Genomic DNA, 19,691 nt, shown 5'->3' with positions numbered 1-19,691 from the left:
TAAACATTTGCTTTTACATTTATCGGCATTATTTTAAAAACAGCAATATGCAGTAAGGTTGAAATACATATACAACTATCTGTTCTTTAATAACGTTAATATTTCTAGCCCTTTAATGTAAATTGTAAAAACTATATTTAAATAAAAGCTTGATCCATACTTCAACCACTGCATTTATTTTCCAATATATTTTAGATCATTTGTAAACGGCTCTGTTAAGTACAACGAACAAACTGAAAACCACAGGTTTATCAAGTGTAGGCGTAACGTTCTTTTCTTATTGGTGTCCCTACCAATTTACCTTAACATTTGCAGCCAACTCATAAACCAAATCCTATCTTCAACATCCATTCCACTTCTTTATTTTAAATAAAGACATACAAGCTATTATAATAAATAATTATACAAAGCCATAAGTAAACTAAATTTTTGAAAACTCTCCGAACCTGTTACAAATAAACCCTCTATAATCAACCTCATATTGTTTGAACCTATGTTCAAAACTTGTCGGGCCAACCCCCCAACTACACAAAAAGAACTTTGTAATACAAACTTCTTCCCAAACAGTTAAATAAATACATTACTGAGATGCTCTAGACTGCATTATTTACATCTATAACCAAACATGCCAGGTGCATACTTTTAATGTATTCTATAAACATATCCTTTCTCATATTACTGATGCTCTACAAATTTATCCTCAACTTATTTTAATAAATTCCTCCATTGATATACCCTCAATCATAAATAATTTTTGAACTTGGGAAAGCCTCCATAACACACAAAGCGTTTATTATATGCACCAAACCATATCTAGATTAAGTAATATAACCTAACTAGCCTTAGGTCCTTACGCTCAAGTCAACTTCAACAGCTCCGTGTGTTCCTCTGTACAATTATATGTTTACTCCATATCCCATTTCATTTTAATTTCCGGTTTCGTGTCATTATCTACATAGTTTGTTCGAACTATAACCGGCCTATTATCAATTAATATATTATATTAGAATATTACTACTTCAATTTACCTATTCTGAATCATTAATAATAAACGTTATGATATCTGTATGTTTTGGCTATAAATACTTAAAAAAACTGGTAACTGTTTAATTTCTATGAAATTTACCTTTTTTCTCATTTTACAACAGTAAGACAAACTAAAAAGGAAAACAAAAATTAGCTTACTTGTGCCGTTCTATCCCATCCATCAGAACAATGAACAAGAACAGATGTTTTATGGTTTTCCACTTTATCAACAATACGAATAGCGCCACCCAATATGCACTTAATATGCTTCAACCAAAACGTGGACTCCAATCCTGACAACCAGCGTGATTCTTCTATGTTGGGGAAACAGAGTTCTGAAATGGTAATATTAAAAATATATTACACACGTATGTAGCTCAAGCAGTATTTATGAATATTATACGTAAACTACGTAATCAACTCGTATTCAGAAGAAAGCTCATTTGTAGCCAAAAGCCACGCAGGAATCTCTGATGGGAGCTCTAACCCTTAGATAGAAACCAGAGTAGTGGTTCAGATTCGAACTGACAGAAAACAGTGAAAACAAAACCACACATACGAACTAAAAGAAGTTTGGCAACCGACCAAGCTGGAAATTTTGCACATATTCCCAAGCTCATACAAAAGATTTGCCACTATTGAAAACTTCCCTGTCAAAACTAATTTCGCAGCACAAAAATAGTTTCGTTTCCTAATTGCTGCACTATGTATTCCTGAAACAAACTGAAAAATAAAATGTACCCATTACCTTACTTGAAACTAATAAGACTTTCCCTACTTACCGTAAAATCATTTATCGAAGACTCCCTAACCTCCAAATCCCATCATGAATACAATAGACACCTTCTATCAATCTGGTAGTTGCGATTCTTATAACCATATTTACATCCTGAAATGTACCCACGATCCAACCTTTTATATTCATGGTTCATGCTGAAATTCTGAAATTTCCCTGAATTTCCATGACGTACAGTAAATTTTACCTGATACTATCATTTATAGTCAGGTTTAGATTTTTTTTAAAGTACCTTCACTATCTCTATAGACATTCAACGTTATCTTTCTTTACTTTTTAAATACAGTAATGTGCTTACATCTAAATAAGTCAAACATCCTGTATTTGGGATAAAAGGAAACAATAATTATATACTATTTTCAATATTTCGGTATTCCGAACACAGTCATAAACGTAAACAAATAAGATAATAATAAAATAATTATAATCTGACCTATATATCATAATTTGGTCTAACTTTGATTATCAAGAACCAACTAACCTAACTTAAGTTTTTCTTTTGTAGTATCTGAATTTTTTACTTAATTTGTTCTATTTTCAAGGCATCGGCGCTCCTCAAGTTACTTTATTTAGTTTTTCTTTTGTAGTATCTGAATTTTGACTTAATTTGTTCTGCTTTCAAAGCATCGACGCTTCTCAAGTTACTTTATTTTTAACGATTTGTTTTTCGGCCTTTTTCGTATCTTTTTGAGTCTGATTTGATTCCTTGAAGTGTTACTCGTATCTTGTGTGGGCAGCTATAATGCTTGTTAATATCACTTGAGTGACAGTAACTTTCTGAATAATTCCTTCAAATATCATTGCCGTTTCTACTGTACTCTGAGCAAATAGATATATTCATGTAAATTTTCTGTAAGTACGATTTTACAAACCAGTATTTAGATGTATCTCAAGTCTAACCAAAACCGGTGGAAATAATGAGCTACAAATCACTTGAACCACTTATTTGCACTAAAATTGTAAACATAAAATGAAAATACACCAACAATAAATAATAATAGTAATATTAAATGTACAAGCAAACTTACCGTTGGATATTCAATTTTCATTATAAATATTGATAATTGCAGAAATAAATTTTAAAAATCCCCTGACTCTTCTGTGAAATACAGTGATTTCCCTTACTCTTGGCATATTTGAACCATTTGCGGATATTCCCTGACTCATTTTAATTTCCCTCATTTTCAAGATCAATGTGAACCCTGGCATTAATAAAACTGAAAATCCTCTTTCTATTCGCATCAACAATACTGATATTCCTGCTGCGCTCACCGCATATCATTCCACAAGAAGGCGCCCACCTGCACGCTTCATAGATAACTCCTTTGTTTTTATTCTTTTTCCCTACTTCCTGACCTAATGGCGTTTAACAAAAGTGCTACGAGTATACTCTTTTTAGTGTGTGACTACGTTTTCAGTATTTTCCTGTAAATAAAACTCATTACTCATTAAATATATGATGATTAAACGGAATTTTTTAAATGCTGTGGCACCAAATTGACAAAAAAATTTCAAATAACGCTTGCCACGTTTATGCCAGGGGATAGAAAAAAATAAAGTTTGAAAATAAATGGTTTAGAAACTACCAGTTAGTAACGGGTTACTGCCAGCTAAGGTGCTTTATTAACTCTCCTTTAGTGAGTGACATAAAGTAATAATACCAAGTTGATATATCAAATAACCCTCCCCAGCGAATATTTCTAAGAGACTATCAAAACAGCTGCAATCATAATCAAAGATGGAAGTTGGGGAACTGATATTGAAAATTAACTTTTATTAGCTGATGCTATTTAAAAATTGCCAGAAAAAACAAATTGAAGTTAACTATTAATTTTGTATATAAAAAGGACGGTGAGAAACGAGATGATGATCGCCCACTCTTTTTGGAAAACTCATATTGTTCTCGGTATAAACGTCAATCACGCTTAAGCAAATCATCTTTTTTTTTTAGAGAAGCGTCTAGTGGAAAAAAGAAGTGGCAACTAATCTCCTGTGAGAAGATATTCGATCACAGTCTGAAAGTCTGAAAACAGCCTTGTATATGTTAACAGCATTGCTTATTCGTGCCTTTTATTTAACATGCTTTGTTTCACTATTACTAATGGCAAATAATGCTAAAATCATAGTTCATAAATTTTCAAATACCATTACTATAAGGTAACACAGCTAAAAATTAAAATCGCAAAATCAAATAAAATAGAATATGAGAATTTAAAACTTATTACACACCCTTGCATTAAATATTTATGAAAGCACAAAAAGAAATTACATGTCCTCATTACTGGTTTCAATTATCAATACAAATTCATATATTTTCAATGAATTGCAATATAGAAATTGAATACGCTGAGCACTACAGTAAAACATATTGACTGTTACGGACATTACTAGAAATAAGAATGAACGATACCTTTCAACTTTCTCAGTGATTCCCTCATCACATGGATATTATGAATATCTAAGAAAATCAGTTCCGCATGTTGATATGCATCCTCTGACTCGTACCCACCTCCTTTGGCTTTGTTTGCTATTGCATTCGCACTAAAGTAATAATACAAGCATATAAATACACAGCAAGAAATAAACATCTTAATATTTCTTTATAAAACTCAATACCATTCTAGCTACGTGTAAACAAATGAGAAATTATATCAAGATTTGTTCTCTCTCACATTTTTACAGCAGTAGTTTCTAATTTTTTAAAAGACATTTACATTTTTTAAAAGGTAAAGAACAACTACTTTATCACATTCATTCTTCATAGATACAATGAATTAAATACAGGTATATATATATACACACACACAATGAAATTCAGAATGAAAGTATTACGACTGGACTAAGAATCGAAACAATAATCTTGGCTTTCTCGCCGGTGCGATGACCACTACTTTACTCAATCCTTTCCCTGCCCTCCCCGTTTGTCTAGTGGCTAGCGCGTGTGTCTTTGGTTTACTTGGTTTCGGGTTCGATTCCCGATGGGAGAGCACCAAATAATAATAATAATAATAATAATAATAATAATAATAATAATAATAATAATAATAATAATAATAATAATAATAATTCAATCATTCACTTTCATTAACCATTCGTCCCCTTGAGCCTAAAGGGCATAATCGTGAGACGTTAAATAAATAAAAAAAAATCATTATATTAACGATGGAATGAAACAACCGATTTTTTACACATCGGTTGTTGGTGCGAATTCAATATACAAAAAAGCGGAAAATGCATGACTGGACCGTGATCTTCGGCATAGCGTGCCGATGTGTTAACCACTACGGTAACCCAGAACAGCCATACACTCTATCACTCTTAAAATCGATGTTCTTTCACTCAGACCACATGGTTTGTACCACAACTTCTTGTGCTTGGACAATTTAGTGTCCATATTCAGAACACTGTATTATCATCGTATTAATGAAAGAAAGAAACAATGGATTTTTTTATACACCAAATCAGGCATAGGTGCGAACTCAATGATACAGAAAAAGCGAAAAACTGCATGACTGGAGCAGGACTTGAATCTGGAATCTTCAGCGTAATGTGCCGATACATTAATCACCACGCTACCCAGCCCGCTCCCAGAAATGACTACAGATTTGATTTGACTTCATTTCATTCCAACTCAATTTTTCCCCAAACCATACACATTTCACCCCTTCAGATCAGACCATTTAGACCACATAGTCTGTATCACAAGTTACTTAGCGTAAATTCTACTGAATTTCAATTTAGTGTCAGCAGTATTAAGTTGTGGTACAAACCATCTGGTCTCAATTAGCAGATAAACAAGTGCCAAGGCAGCAAGTACGGTTTCGTCTTGTTAACCAGATTGCCGGGCTACTAGATTTCAGGACTTGTTTATTCATACTTTTTACTTCTTTACTAATTTATTAATTTCCTCAAAGAATTATGGTTTCAATACAGCTTCTCCAACCTTATTTACTTTTTGTCTTTAAGTTTAAAAAAAAAAAAAAGTCGTATACGAATGCGACATTTAACATACAGTTTTATTTTTTTAAGTACCTATTGACAAAGCGTAACACGACTAAAATGTATATTACTCCATTTAATACTACTTGTGAAACTGCAATACGTGATTTAATATGTTTAAATCTATATGCTAAAAACAGTATTCATACAGAACTTTATTTTAATAATTCCTAAAATTAATAAAACTAATACCAACAGGTTAATTTTGATTCTACCATAGCGACATGAACAGTAACTACCTCTGTTAAGAATTTGTATCCAGTAGTGACGAATATTATGTTGTTGGAAAACAGTTCAACGCCAAAACTGAATGCAGATTTACGGTGTAAATGAAAATTCTACTTCAATGCCTCACGATTATTCACCGAAGTTAAGATGGACGGTGATGATGTTGTGAATGAATAAAATGATGGAATGAAGAAAGTGGGAGAAAATCTCACACATGGTGTTTGTCCTCCACAAAGTTCATTTGAGATTTAAGTTAATTTTCTACGAAGTATACTCTCACTTAAGTATGAAGTACTTATTTATATTCAATACTTTTCATCCTCCCTTTATTTTCCTTTTTCAAATAGGAGCAGTCTAATGGTCAGAGCGTTGGAATTACGTCTACGTGGTTACGGGTTCGATTCCCGGCCGGTGCTTCCCAATTTTCGGCGTCCACCCAGCGTCGTGAGGTAAACTTGGGAGTCATGTGAATGAAAGACGTGACGGCCCCTAGGTCTAGAAAGCTCCCAATACGCCGGTCAATGACAGGGTGACACAGCGCGCTGATCACGTGCTCGTCGCTACACTGGACGTAATTCAGCTGGTCGCTGACAGATGGAGTTGGAGCAGGCTCAGGTTTACAGTTGCGCTGTTATGCCGTTATTATTATTAGTTTCCTTTTTCAAATAGGAGCAATCTAATGGTTAGAGCGTTGGACTTACGTCTACGTGGTTCCGGGTTCGATTCCCGGCCGGCGCTTCCCAATTTTCGGCGTCCACCCAGCGTCGTGAGGTAAACTGAGGAGTCATGTGAATGAAAGACGTGACGGCCCCTAGGTCTAGAAAGCTCCCAATACGCCGGTCAATGACAGGGTGACACAGCGCGCTGATCACGTGCTCGTCGCTACGCTGGACGTAATTCAGCTGGTCGCTGACAGATGGCGTTGGAGCAGGCTCAGGTTTACAGTTGCGCTGTTACGCCATTTTTTTTTTTTTTAATAACTCATACACCAGTATTTTAACAAAATGTAGTATTAACGGAATTTAAGCAAAAACAAATATTAACGTGAAATGTTTCATAGTACTTGCCTCGGTCTTGCATCCATAATAAACAGCTTGTGAGACTGTGCATTCGCATCCATTATTAGTTGGATATATTTTTCATCGTCTCTACTTCTTTTCCCGCTAACACCAACCAACGGCTGGGAGCAACGGGTTATTGTAGCTTGACTTTCTGGATGGATCCAAGACAATACCTGTAATGAAACACAATATATTTGTACATTGAATATAAAATCCGTGCTAAGTGCCAGAAATGAAAAAGTTCGGTTTAATGTAAAAATGTAGCCTATATACCTAACACTACTCAGTGAAAAACTGGATATATGTAGTATTCACTGTGGAAATAGTTCAAATAATCCCCAGAAGAACGTGCGCGCCTGTATGTCTTATCAGTTCTGAAGTAACATCTCGACTTTTTTTTATTATTTTTTTATTTTTTTTTAAATTATTTAGCACTTCCTAATAATGCGGTACTATAGTGCTTGTAGGAATATTTCTTATGAAAGCGAAAGTACTTCTACATCTCTTCTTTCTGAAATCGATTTTTTTTAACGGAATGCTTAAATTCATCATACAAACGAACATTTTACGCAAAATTTCTTCGCCTATAGACAGACAAGTATAGGAATCATTCATCAGGACCAAGGAATCAAAATTAAACCTGGATAAAGGTTGCTTAGACAAGCGATGGGACTACACCATAGATACCAGCAAACAATAAAATCTTATACCTACTATCATTGCACAGAAATTTCCAAAGTATTCGATTCAGCAAGTCATACTACCTACCAAATTTCGATCTTAAACTCTAAAGATATTGTTTTTACTAGTGAAATATATAGCAGGAAAATAAAAAAAATCTTGATACACCACACAGGTAACAACATTCGCTCTTTTTTACTGAGTGGAGCTTATTTTCGTTTGCCTCGTTCCAATCTGCTTGCCAGTGAGAGCACATCCGTTGGACGAAACAGCAACTGAGAACGGAGCATAAGAGGTGCTCTGTGCAACCTCTGCTAATGCGTCGTTCTTGGGCGCTGTGTTGACATGCTCGTCTCCCCGAATGCTGACATGTCCCGAAACCCAGCAGATAACGACGACAGTCCTGCTGCGATAGCTGATAGCATCTCTCAAGAATTCTTAGACTATGGTGTGTTTAATACGATCGTTCTCCAGGCTTATCACCTATAATACCGCTCTGTGAGCCAGTGCAAACCACACGACGTAGCGAAAGCTGAAGCGCATGATCGAGGTCACTTACCTGCTGTTAGCTTGACAGTAAATACTGAACATGTCCATAAAAAGTGAATTGTGAGCTATCCTCATCCATGACGAAGACACAGTCAACAGCATTCTCACTTGGAATTGTTCGTATACATTAAAATCGCGGTACTGTTCTAGCAATGCTCCGAACTGTTGGATATTTGTATGCCGTTTGGTACAGATCGAGTCAACAGCTATGGTGCAAAAGCATAAATATGTAGTTAACCAAAAGATGTTAACATAGATTGCTCTCCAAGGTGACTCTCATAAGCACAAACTTATCATGGGCGTGTATCCCGAAGACGTGCAATATACCAGCCGTAAATTTGGCATCACGCAAAAGAAAGCAGCAAGGGGGGGGGGGGAGGTAAGAAATGCAATGTACATGGGTTGTATAATTTAGAAGTCTCACACGACCGTAGGCTAGGAACAGGGCTAGTGCGAAAAGCATCAGTAGCTAGCTCAATTCCCTTGTAATGAAAAGTATAAGATGCTACAGCAGAGGAAATGATGATGATGATGATATAATAATAATAATAATAATAATAATAATAATAATAATAATAATAATAATAATAATAATAATAATAATAATAATAATAATAATAATATGAAAGGCATGGACTTAAGAGTTTAATGTGGGATACGGAATACACTTAATATTGTTGCAAACAGAACCTGGTCTCAAAAGAACAGCAATGTCACTCATTTAGCTACAATGCCACCTTAAAAGCTTTTAAACAATGGTGTTATTCGTAAATTGGTCAAGTAATGACATCATACAGAAATGCTAATAAAAGTATTTTTTATGTCTGTGTTTACAGTATGCTTATCTAATAAAGAACATATCTACCTAACAGAACGTTTTTAAACAGAGAAAAGTTTTACTTTTTATTTCTAAAGTCTCAGAGATTAATAAACACATATTCTGATTTCTAAAATACTTACAGGTATTCTCCCTCTGCTTCGAAAGGAAGCAACAGCCCGTAAGTCATCGTCTGTAGCTTGCGCAGGAACAGCCAAAATTGGTGGGTAACTATCACATATCTCATAATTTTCGTTGATTTTGGATATTTTCCACATGTCGTTAGGCACACCCTAAAGAAAGAAAGGTTTATAGTTTTAATGCTGAGAACAAAACAGGATGCGGTTGTTTCAAGTCACAAATATATCATGTGTTAGACCCCTTCCCATGGTAATTCTTAGAAGATAATTAGATGGATGATGAGTTTGATTTGTTTGCCCTTAATGGTGTAAGATATTTGCCTTGTGTTCGAGTCAAAAAAGGAGGGGAACAATTGAAAAGATGTACGGACAAGAAATGATATGATATAAACAAGATTTAATAATGTCTGCTAAGACTATATGCAATGTTGAGTCTACCCAAAATATCGGCGTCTAGATCTGCGATGATTTAAAGATCGCTCATGTAGTCTTCCCACTGAATTCAATAGAATTCCATCTATCACAGTATTCTTACCCCGGAAAGTGCCGTCCGCTCCGCATTGTGTAAGATTGAATTTTAATAGATATATCAAGTTGTCTAAAAAGTATTGAGGGTTTGGAGATCAAAATTGAGAAGGCATTTATTGTTATTTGATAATCACATCAAAAAACAACATAGGCACCAGTCTGTCCGATGGCCTTCTGCCATTTTTCCGGCAACACCATTATTCCGTCGCCGGTTCCTGTTCAAAATCACAAAAAAAGTGACACTGGTCTTCACAGACCTCTTCTGAAACTAACTTAACACCATTCGGAGTGTTCTACAGAGACCGAAACAAATTATACCCTGACAGTACCAGGTCCTGGATATGCGATGGATGCATTCTCCCAGCCAAGTTCTCACAATTCCTGACAGGTCGTTAAATATGTATGTGATCTGGCGTTGTCAGCGTGGTATACAACAATCTTTCTGATGGCCAGTTCCGGCTGTTTCTTTTGAATTGCTACGTGCACTCACGTCCGACTTTATCGTTCTGTCCGGTGGCAGCAGCTCGTGATGCATGATCCTTCAGAACAAAGTTTTCAGAATGAGCAATCTTTTGACTGTTGCTTTTGATAACGTATCTTCTCCATAATTCTGTGTGAACAGCACAAATTTCTTGACAGATCCGCTCCGCGCAGCATTTGTGCTTTTATCGAAATTAAAAATGAAATATCTCAATTTTTAAGACCCACGTTATGTCGTGTTGGATAAAGGAGAAGGAGATGATGAGAATGAATGAAATGGTGGTAGAAAGTAGGAAAACACCGCGAAAATCCACGCACACAGTGTTTGTTCATGAGAAAGTCCAATTGGCGCAACTTCGGATCGAAATGGGACCCCATGCACCAGATGTGAACCCTCTACCACTGAGCCACCGCGACCCCACGCGCCTTTATCGAAATAATATTCTAAAATGTAGCAAAGTTTTGCGGCAAGTTCACTTATCTTCAAAATCTTACGTGCGATTACAGAAGATTAACACTTTTTGTACATTTACTAGTTCCAATCGTCAGTTGTCAAATGACGTTATCCTGATCCGTCGCGACTCATATACCATGAGATTTGGGACACTAACGCTATCTCGTGCGCAAAAGGTTCAATACAGAGGGTTGATTAATTCGTGTGTCAATTTCATTTGTTCACTGTGCAAAAGTGGTAGGAGGTGAAGCCGTACAATTTCGTGTAACTTTAGACGAAGAACATAAGTTTTGTTTTGTTTCGCCATAGAAGCATTTCACTTGTACTACAGATTAAAGAGATATAGTGTCAAAGGTCAAATTTCGAGGTTTTCCTTATGGGACTGCAATGGTAAATTCTGAAAGAGCCTAAAATAAATAAATAAATAAATAAATAACAACATGTAAATCCAAGTGATAACAAAGAAAAAGCTGTATGGTATGATTCTACGTCGCAAGCCGATAAAATATGCGTAAATCAAGTGTCGTCAGAAGTCATGGTCAGATCAAGGTCACAAGTCACCTTGAGAACCCATTTGAATACACTGAAAACAACGCAATGCCCATATCAAATCATGTTAAACATCAATATGAAGCAGCGGAACAAGCAAGGAACACTCAATAGTAGTATGAGGTCAAAGGTCACAGGCAAATGCAAGGGTCAAAGGTCAACCACAAAAATCAAATAGTCGCTGGGAAAACAGCATGTTGTTATAATGAAAGGGCATGTTGAAGAACGAAAGAAAACAGTTGAACAATCAAGGAACAATCCGTACTGCGCTGAGATCAAAAGTCACAAGCAAATACAAGGGCAAAGGTCAACCACATTTCTAAACGAAACGTGAGCACAATATGGGTGTGCTTAACACTACGTTGTTTATGCTCTCGGAAAAGCACTAGGTTTATCGAGCATGAACGACAATAATCCTGATTTACCATTGCAGTCCCATAAGGAAAACATCGAAATTTGACCTTTGACCCTATATCTCTTCAACCTTTAGTACAAGTGACATGCTTCTATGGCGAAACAAAACAAAACTTATGTCCTTCGTCTAAAGTTACACGAAATTGTACGGCTTCACCTCCTACCACTTTTGCACAGTGAACAAATGAAATTGACACACGAATTAATCAACCCTCCGTATATATATATATATATATATATATATATATATATATATATATGTGTGTGTGTGTGTGTGTGTGCATTATTATATTATTTTCTTATACTCACGTACTTACTATTGTTTTCATATGTTACAGTATAAAATTGCTTATCTGGAACTATATAAACTAAATTAAATAAATTCATAAAACCAGCACAGTCCAAAAAGTGAACATGCAAAAAGTAAGCATAATACTAAGTAGCTGCCAGGCGGAGAACTAAATGATCTCGTCATCTCGTGAAAGAAGCAGCGAAACAATTCATCACGTTAAATACACGTTTACGATTATACATCGAATCTGAATTGAGTGAAGCCAAGCAGAAGACCACAATCTTGCTTTTGGGGATTAAGTGATGGTACTTACTAATAGGATTTTATGATAATACATACAATAATCAAACAGATTCCAAAATGAATCAAATGTATCTGTCTTTTATATTATGTGTAAGAGTACGGAAGAATTATAGGCAAGTGGAGGAAGGATATGTTGTAAGAAAGAAAGAAAGAAGAAAAAACATTCGTATAAAAAAATGGTATGATGAAATCAATAAGCACTGAAGACTGACATGAAAAAGAATTCCTTATTTCTCTTCTCGTGTAAAAGCAATATAAAAACTTACATGTGACAGTAAGCCTACGAATATATTTATTTTTCTTAAGCACTTCAAACATTTGGAGAAAAAAAAAAAAAAAATTGGTTACAACGAAATATAAGATTGTTGTAACTGACATAATGGCTTCATATTATTGATAAACACGATTCCGCTAAAAATATACCAAGTCCATTCTGAATGCTTACCATTCTTTTCAACTCAGCAATAGGTTCATAAACAGTCCACCCGTTTTCTGGAAACTTTTCCGTATATTCGAATGCAAAAAATGGTAACTTGTGTGACAAGGGAAACGCATACTGTTGTAACTTCTCAAACACATTTCTTCTAGAATGGTTTTCCTGTTGAAAAACAATAAATGATCTATATATGACAGAAAAAAAAAATGTGCAAATTGCATAACAAAGCATAATTACAGCATACACTAGCACAGTTCTAGACATATTACTTTTATAAGTACTACAAATCATCAACAGGATTTTTTCAGTATTTACAATTCATGTTCTATCATTTTAAAACTATGATTACGTAATTTTTAATAATCAAACAACATGACAAAATACTCTCCAAAATTTATTCACGAGAAATTTATTGGTAATTGTAGAAATGCTATGAACTTTTTCTCATGTCACTTAATATGACTGGCAACTGACACAGAACCTTTTACTGCCAATCTCTCTTCCAATTTGTTTTTTCTCGCTCCCCCCCCCCCCCCCCCCGACACACTTCCCCTGTCGCTTCTCATCCTCTCTACACTCAGCTTTCGAGACACAATGCCTCATCGTCTAAATTTTATTTTTACATATATATCGGGTGTTCTAAAAAAGGCACTCACAGAAACTATTCTACAAGTCTAAATTAAACGAAAGTGAGTATAATATATATACACACATGGGTATACTCTCCGGGACCTCTTTCAGGGGCTAGGGGAACGAAACATTTCACAATAAAGAAAGATCACAGATAAACTCTGAACCATTAGCAGCACTGCTTTATGAATCCATCAAGTAATTACATAGATTCTGCTTAGATGGCAGTTAAAGCCAGTACATGTTGATATTAACTCCACCTATTAACATCGGTATACTCCATGAAAAGTCACATCTTTAACAATTTGTATATGTATTGTTTGCTCTTTTGTTAGCAAGTTATTATGTTTTTTTTCTATTTACATACAAACTTGTACTGATGCTAATAGATGGAGTTAGTATCATCTACCAGACACGATAGAAGTTGGACGAGTAATGCCAACTTATTCTCCAACTAAGGACAGAATGGCCAATGAAGAATGCTGAAACAGACGACTAGCCAATCAAGCTGCCCGAAACAATTCCCAGATGCTCTGAAAATAATTGCTGTCATTCTGAAAATAATTGCTGTGTCATTACTCATACATCTTCCATTTACTGTACGTCTACCGGCTTTAACTGCCATCTTAGAAGAAGCGATGTAACTATTTGATGGATTTGTAGATGAATGTTATGGCCCAACGTTTATCTATGTTTCTATATTGATTTTTTTTTTTTTTTAATGCAGAGTCCAAAAGTGGTTCTGAAGGGTATAACATTGAATAGCATTTTCGCTTTATTTTGACCTGTAGAACAATTTTCTGTGGTTCATGTGCGCCATTTTTAAAACATCCAATATAAACATGTGCATCTCTCGTGACAAATGAGAAAGAAAATTTCATAAAAACTTTCAATAATGATGATGGTTCAATAAATCTAATTCAACTGATGTCTACAATTGTAACGCGAGCAGGCCATATTTTGCTATCCTTTTCGCTCATTACCAGCTCAACTAAAATAAGAACAAACTTTCCATGCTATGGGTTTCATCAACGTAAGTGCACATGCTACAAAAATCACAATAAAATCAACATTCATGTGGATAAAGTACACATTTTAGCAAATGCATTTGACTTTCATAATAAAGCATAATAAAGTACTCATTTTTGTTTTGAAAACAAAGGATATTTAACGATATAGCATTAATCAGCAATGGTATCATTATCTTTAAATACATTGGAATTCTTTCGTAAATTTATGTCTAAAGCAGTAGCTGATGCATAAGCTATGTTTTAGGGTTAAACAAGTAGCGCCTAGTTGGGGCTGCAATATGCTTTTTCACAAATCAATCAATACGTGATTCTACTTCTCTCTGAAACTAAGAACAAAAGGTCAGAAAGATAAAACTACAAATTCCTTGAACGATGCTAAATTAAAACAATGATACACGCCATAAAACACCAGGCTAACACAGTTCAGAATTACGAATTCCAAAAATAACGCGTCTCAATTTTCAGATCAATCAGATACGTCACGATTGAAGTAACTTCCACCGCAAGAGAGAAAAAATTAAAAATATACTCTACTATACAGTGCAGAACTGAAAATTACCTTGAAACTTAAATGAGAGATAAAAAAAGAAGTAAGATTAACTCTCTAAAATCATAGAAAAGATTTTTAGTCTCTAATGGACAGATGGGCAATATGTTACCTCTGGTGAACATAGCCGAGTTCAGTATCCAATAGAAGCCTACTTCACTGGTCTTCATACCTTAACTTGACTGACTGAAGTTAAACGTTCCTTTTTAACACTGAGGCTATATCGCACGACGTCTGGTGCTTAAAATGGGATCCAAACCTTAATTAGGAATTGTATCAGAGCCACGACCTCCTTCCTCCTACGTATTGGAGGATGAAAAACTGAACATATCGAAATAATTTTTAAGGAGCTACTCTGCCCGAAGAAATTCAATGTCGACTAAAAACGGGGAATTCATGTTATTATTCAGTTCAAAATCTCTTGTAGCGAATTCTGTCGAGGAATTTGAAGCTTAAAATACATAAGACGATAATCATGCCTGTTGTTCTGTATGGTTGCGAAAGATGGTCGCTTACTCTGAGGGAAGAACATAGATGAACATAGACTGAAAGTATTTGAGAACTAGGTCCTGAGACGGATATTCGAACCCAAGAGGAATGGAATGGGGGAATGGACGAAACTTTATAACGAGAAACTACATAATTTATATCGTTTACCAAACATTGTTAGTGATCAAATCTAGGAAGGCAGGTCATGTAGCCAGAATGGATGAAAGTAGAAACGCTTTTAAAGTTTTACCTCTTAACACTTTTAAAGTGTTAAGAAATTAGCAGTAATAACGAGATCACAGCAGCTGCAGAACAATTTTTCTTGAAATCAAATAGGTAGGTGCGTGTGTAATATATATGTATGTATGTTGAGGGGTTAGAGAAGTTGGAACTGGAACTTATCAGTTCCCCCTCGTATGAACTCCCTCGAATTATTAAAAAAGGCGAATTTCTTGTAATTCTACTCCTAAGAAGGGGAAATGGAAGCAATTTTTATAATTTCCGATTTTACGAACACTTTGAGACCCAGATGTTCTTCACTAGTTGGATCTAGAAACCCAGTGTGTTGAAGCATATTTTTTTATTTTTATTTTATTTATTTATTTATTTATTTTGCATAATGTAATGACTACAGGTAAAACATTGGTCATATTCTGAAGGTTATTTGATGAAAATGACAATGCTATATATATATACATACAGTCTTACATTCAATATTAACTTAAATTTTGTTTCCACGGAAATAAAATTTACTTCCTTCTTCTTGATGATTATATCACCAGTACGACTTTCTTCAACCAACTCTATAATTATCACTAACTTCCCGGGAAAATGTATACATGTCTGCTATTGAGATATGGACGAGCAAACGTATTTCTATCTTTCACTCCTATATCTAGAACCTCAACAAACTAAATTTAAAGTTTTCTTCGTTATGAGTGGTGGTAGTGGACAACTACGAAAAAGTTCCTTTTCAGCTTCTTTGAAGTCTCAACTGTTCATCTCTTCCTCATTACATGCTCCTTTTTCTATCTTTTCCGTCTGCAACTTTTCCCTCTGTTCACATACAAAACGGATTTCTCAGAAGGAAGGTTTATTTTCGTCCTTCAAACTTTCGCACAGCTTGAAATAAAATATTTTGCACTCTTCGAAACTTAAAAACTTTTTTTTTTTTTTTTTTTTAAACTTCATGATCTGGTGATCTGGCAAACTATTTCGAAACATGTTCTGGATTAAAATATTTTCTTGATATTTTCGTATCACAGTTCGGAAATTTTGTTCACTGTCTGTTTAAAAATAATGGAAATGCATCCTTGAGAGAGTGAGCATCACATATTTCTTTATTTCTTTCACCACGCTCAACACTACACTACAAGTCCACTTCCTGACCAGCTACACATTCATGACAGTATACTTACCCTTAATCGAAGTAGGACACGTTTTCGTCAGTCACATGTACTTCGTTGCTTTACTCAAAAACTGATCTAATATTTGAGTATACACTTTCCTTTTTATTTAAAAATAAATAATACTGGGAACTACATTATTGCTTGAGTATTTGTTTCGTTTTATCATGTGGGTATTATCTAGTGCTAGTAGAAATAAAAATAGATCCTCTAGCTTCGCGAACGTTAGTTAAATATCACATACAGTAACAGCTAAATGGTCTGGAAATGTCCCCTTCCACCTCATTTATTTATTTATTTTTAATACAAGGCAAAGATTATTGACAAACATACTCATAGAAAGGATTTATGAAACAACTCCAACCACAAACGTATTAAAAGAAAAGCGCACACGACTGTTAAGTCATGGAACTTTCTCTTTTGTCGCAAACATAGTAATAAATTACCTTTAAATAATCATAATGAAGCATACTTCTTAAATGATACGACTTTACAAATGGGACCTGAAAAGCGAACAATTCTTTAACAATATATATCAACTTGAACAAAATATTTTCTTTTTGCATGCAAAGCCTATGTGCTGTATATACAAAAACTAGCTTTGGTCAACCCGTTTGATGGGATTAGCTAAGGAACTGAAAAACTAACTGAAATAATTCTAACTGAAAAAAAAAAAGCAACAAATGAAGATTAAGAAATGATGAAATAAATAAAAAAAAATGTAAATAATACAGCAAAAGCACATTCAAATGAAATATTTGCGTAAAGAGGATTGTCTAATTGTTGTTTCTTACAACGTTGGAAAGTTCCAAGGAAAGTAAAATCAATGCGCAGTGACTAGCCAGAACGATGAGAAACTGGTAGCATTGCAAACAATGAAAATTTTGATGATTAAGTATCTTAACTTGTGGATAGTTGATTATCAAAGTAAAATAATACAACCTATCTCGATCGCAAAGGATGTCTACGTCTGACTCTTCAGAGCTTGCAGCAGCTGCAGACATTGTGCTTTCATTACCATACATTTCTACCAAACTTGCCATTCAGTTTTTTGCAAAATACCTAGAAATCGGCCTGATTTGTACGTGAGCTTTTGAGTACTCTTTGTAAAACTTGCATGGACATGCTTCACTGTATCTTTTCCTTCCGGTGGACAGAATGCCGATTTTCAGCTGCCAATGCAGCTAGTCTCTTGAAACTGAGAATGGTAGTTCCGAGCTGACTTACCAGAGTGTAGGCCAATTCTAAACTCTGTATGGAAATCTCGTTCTGATGAACAATCATGACAAATTTGCTCGAATGAAAAATCATAGAAATTGTATGCTTTACGTTGTCCACTAGAAGACATTTTTCTTATTTCCACTATGTTGCCTCAAGATGCCACTGAATCTATCAAGATACTGTTAGTAGAGATATAAACTTTGAACAATTATTGTCAAAAATTTATTTATCTCAATAAGGAAGGACACTTCATTTGCATAAGAATTAATTCGAATCAGGAACATAATTTAGACTTATCCTATATACGATATGTAGCTGTGGTCACACAAAAGGCCAGGTAAAACTTTAGTTACTGCAATTAACCCCAGTTTTTAAATCTATATAATCTATGTGCATTGTACAGAGTCGTCATACCTTATACTCAGCCAAAGTTCCTCTACTTTAAACATGAGCAACTAAAATTACATATGCCAAGGAACAATCAGAAAAGCAATTCTCACTAAATAAGAATACTAATAATAGAAAAACTTGAATTATACATCATCTCTGTGAGGTTATATATGTATATGTATGTTGTGTGTGTGTGTGTGTGTGTGCTATCATGTTTGTACTATCGATATAATCTGGTACTTCATTAAATGCATACTAACCTGTACATACCAACACACTAACCTGTTTGTGTGCAAATCTAAGATTTCTCATATCCTTACAAAATACTTCAATTCCATACGAGTTTTCTCCTCTACTGGATTGACCACCGACTTTTTCTATCCTACTAACCTAAAACAAAGGTTTAAAAAATTGCTCTTGATTACAATAGGGAAAACGTATAACAATAAAGTAATATTATTTGATTGTCTTACATAAGGGTACAGATCAAAGAATTGAATACAATTTGCACGAGTTACTCTGTGAGAGTAGTACACTCGACTCTAGAAATGAATACGTTTTCTTAGTATTATTTTATATCTAGTTTATCTCCGTCATTTTATAAGTACGTACGAATTAAAAAAAAAAAAAAAATGATAACAATATACCAATAGTATAATACTTCTATACGTTAGTAATTGTGTATATATGTATCTCTAATACCACATTACGAAATTCAACACAATTATGTATTTTTTTTTTTCTAAATATATCACGGTTTACTTTGCAATTTTAACGAATCAATTGATTGAACTGATTTTAGTATACGTCGGTCATATAGTAATTCTTGAAATTTTCAATGGGGATCCAATCTTCCTGAACGACTCCTTCTTAAAAAATCAGCAGCAAATTTATCATATTACATGCATTCCATTCTTGAGATACAAAAGTATCAAACCATATTTTTTTCTTTTTTTTTAAGTTACTAGTTGATGCCTTTTTAAATTCCTCTTACCTTTTACTGATTTGAATTCCTCTTACCTTTTATTTGTTCATTTATTCACTAAATGTATGTGAATATATAGTTATTTATAGTGATCTGTGTGTGTGATAGTAAGCGTTTTATATTTTATACATACTGAATTATTATTATTATTGTAATTTTAACCATGATCATGGCATAGTCAAGTGGGAGACAAGGAATGATTACCCTTAATTTAAAATGTAAAATAAGATTAAACAAGA

The 19,691-nt window shown here is 34.4% G+C and overlaps 1 protein-coding gene across 5 annotated transcripts in view; it reads right to left on the bottom strand.

Moving 5' to 3' along the window:
- mtm (phosphatidylinositol-3-phosphate phosphatase) overlaps positions 1-19,691 on the bottom strand; it is a 62,039-nt gene that overhangs the window by 17,972 nt on the left and 24,376 nt on the right. For 4 of the 5 annotated variants that reach the window (XM_081764675.1, XM_081764674.1, XM_081764678.1 and 1 more), the window contains 7 exons: positions 18,750-18,857; positions 17,303-17,359; positions 12,763-12,915; positions 9,301-9,450; positions 7,117-7,283; positions 4,233-4,363; positions 1,186-1,361 (listed from right to left, as the gene is read on the bottom strand). In XM_081764675.1, coding sequence (XP_081620801.1) covers positions 1,186-1,361; positions 4,233-4,363; positions 7,117-7,283; positions 9,301-9,450; positions 12,763-12,915; positions 17,303-17,359; positions 18,750-18,857 — 942 coding nt within the window. The remainder of the gene's footprint in view (positions 1-1,185; positions 1,362-4,232; positions 4,364-7,116; positions 7,284-9,300; positions 9,451-12,762; positions 12,916-17,302; positions 17,360-18,749; positions 18,858-19,691) is intronic. The other variant, XM_081764677.1, reaches the window with a different exon arrangement.

Source organism: Thermobia domestica, chromosome 7 (assembly GCF_964235325.1).
Source record: "Thermobia domestica chromosome 7, izTheDome1.hap1.1, whole genome shotgun sequence".
Taxonomy (NCBI): Eukaryota; Metazoa; Arthropoda; class Insecta; order Zygentoma; family Lepismatidae; genus Thermobia; species Thermobia domestica.
Note: the sequence above shows the minus strand (reverse complement) of the source record. Positions and strands in the feature narration are given on the sequence as shown.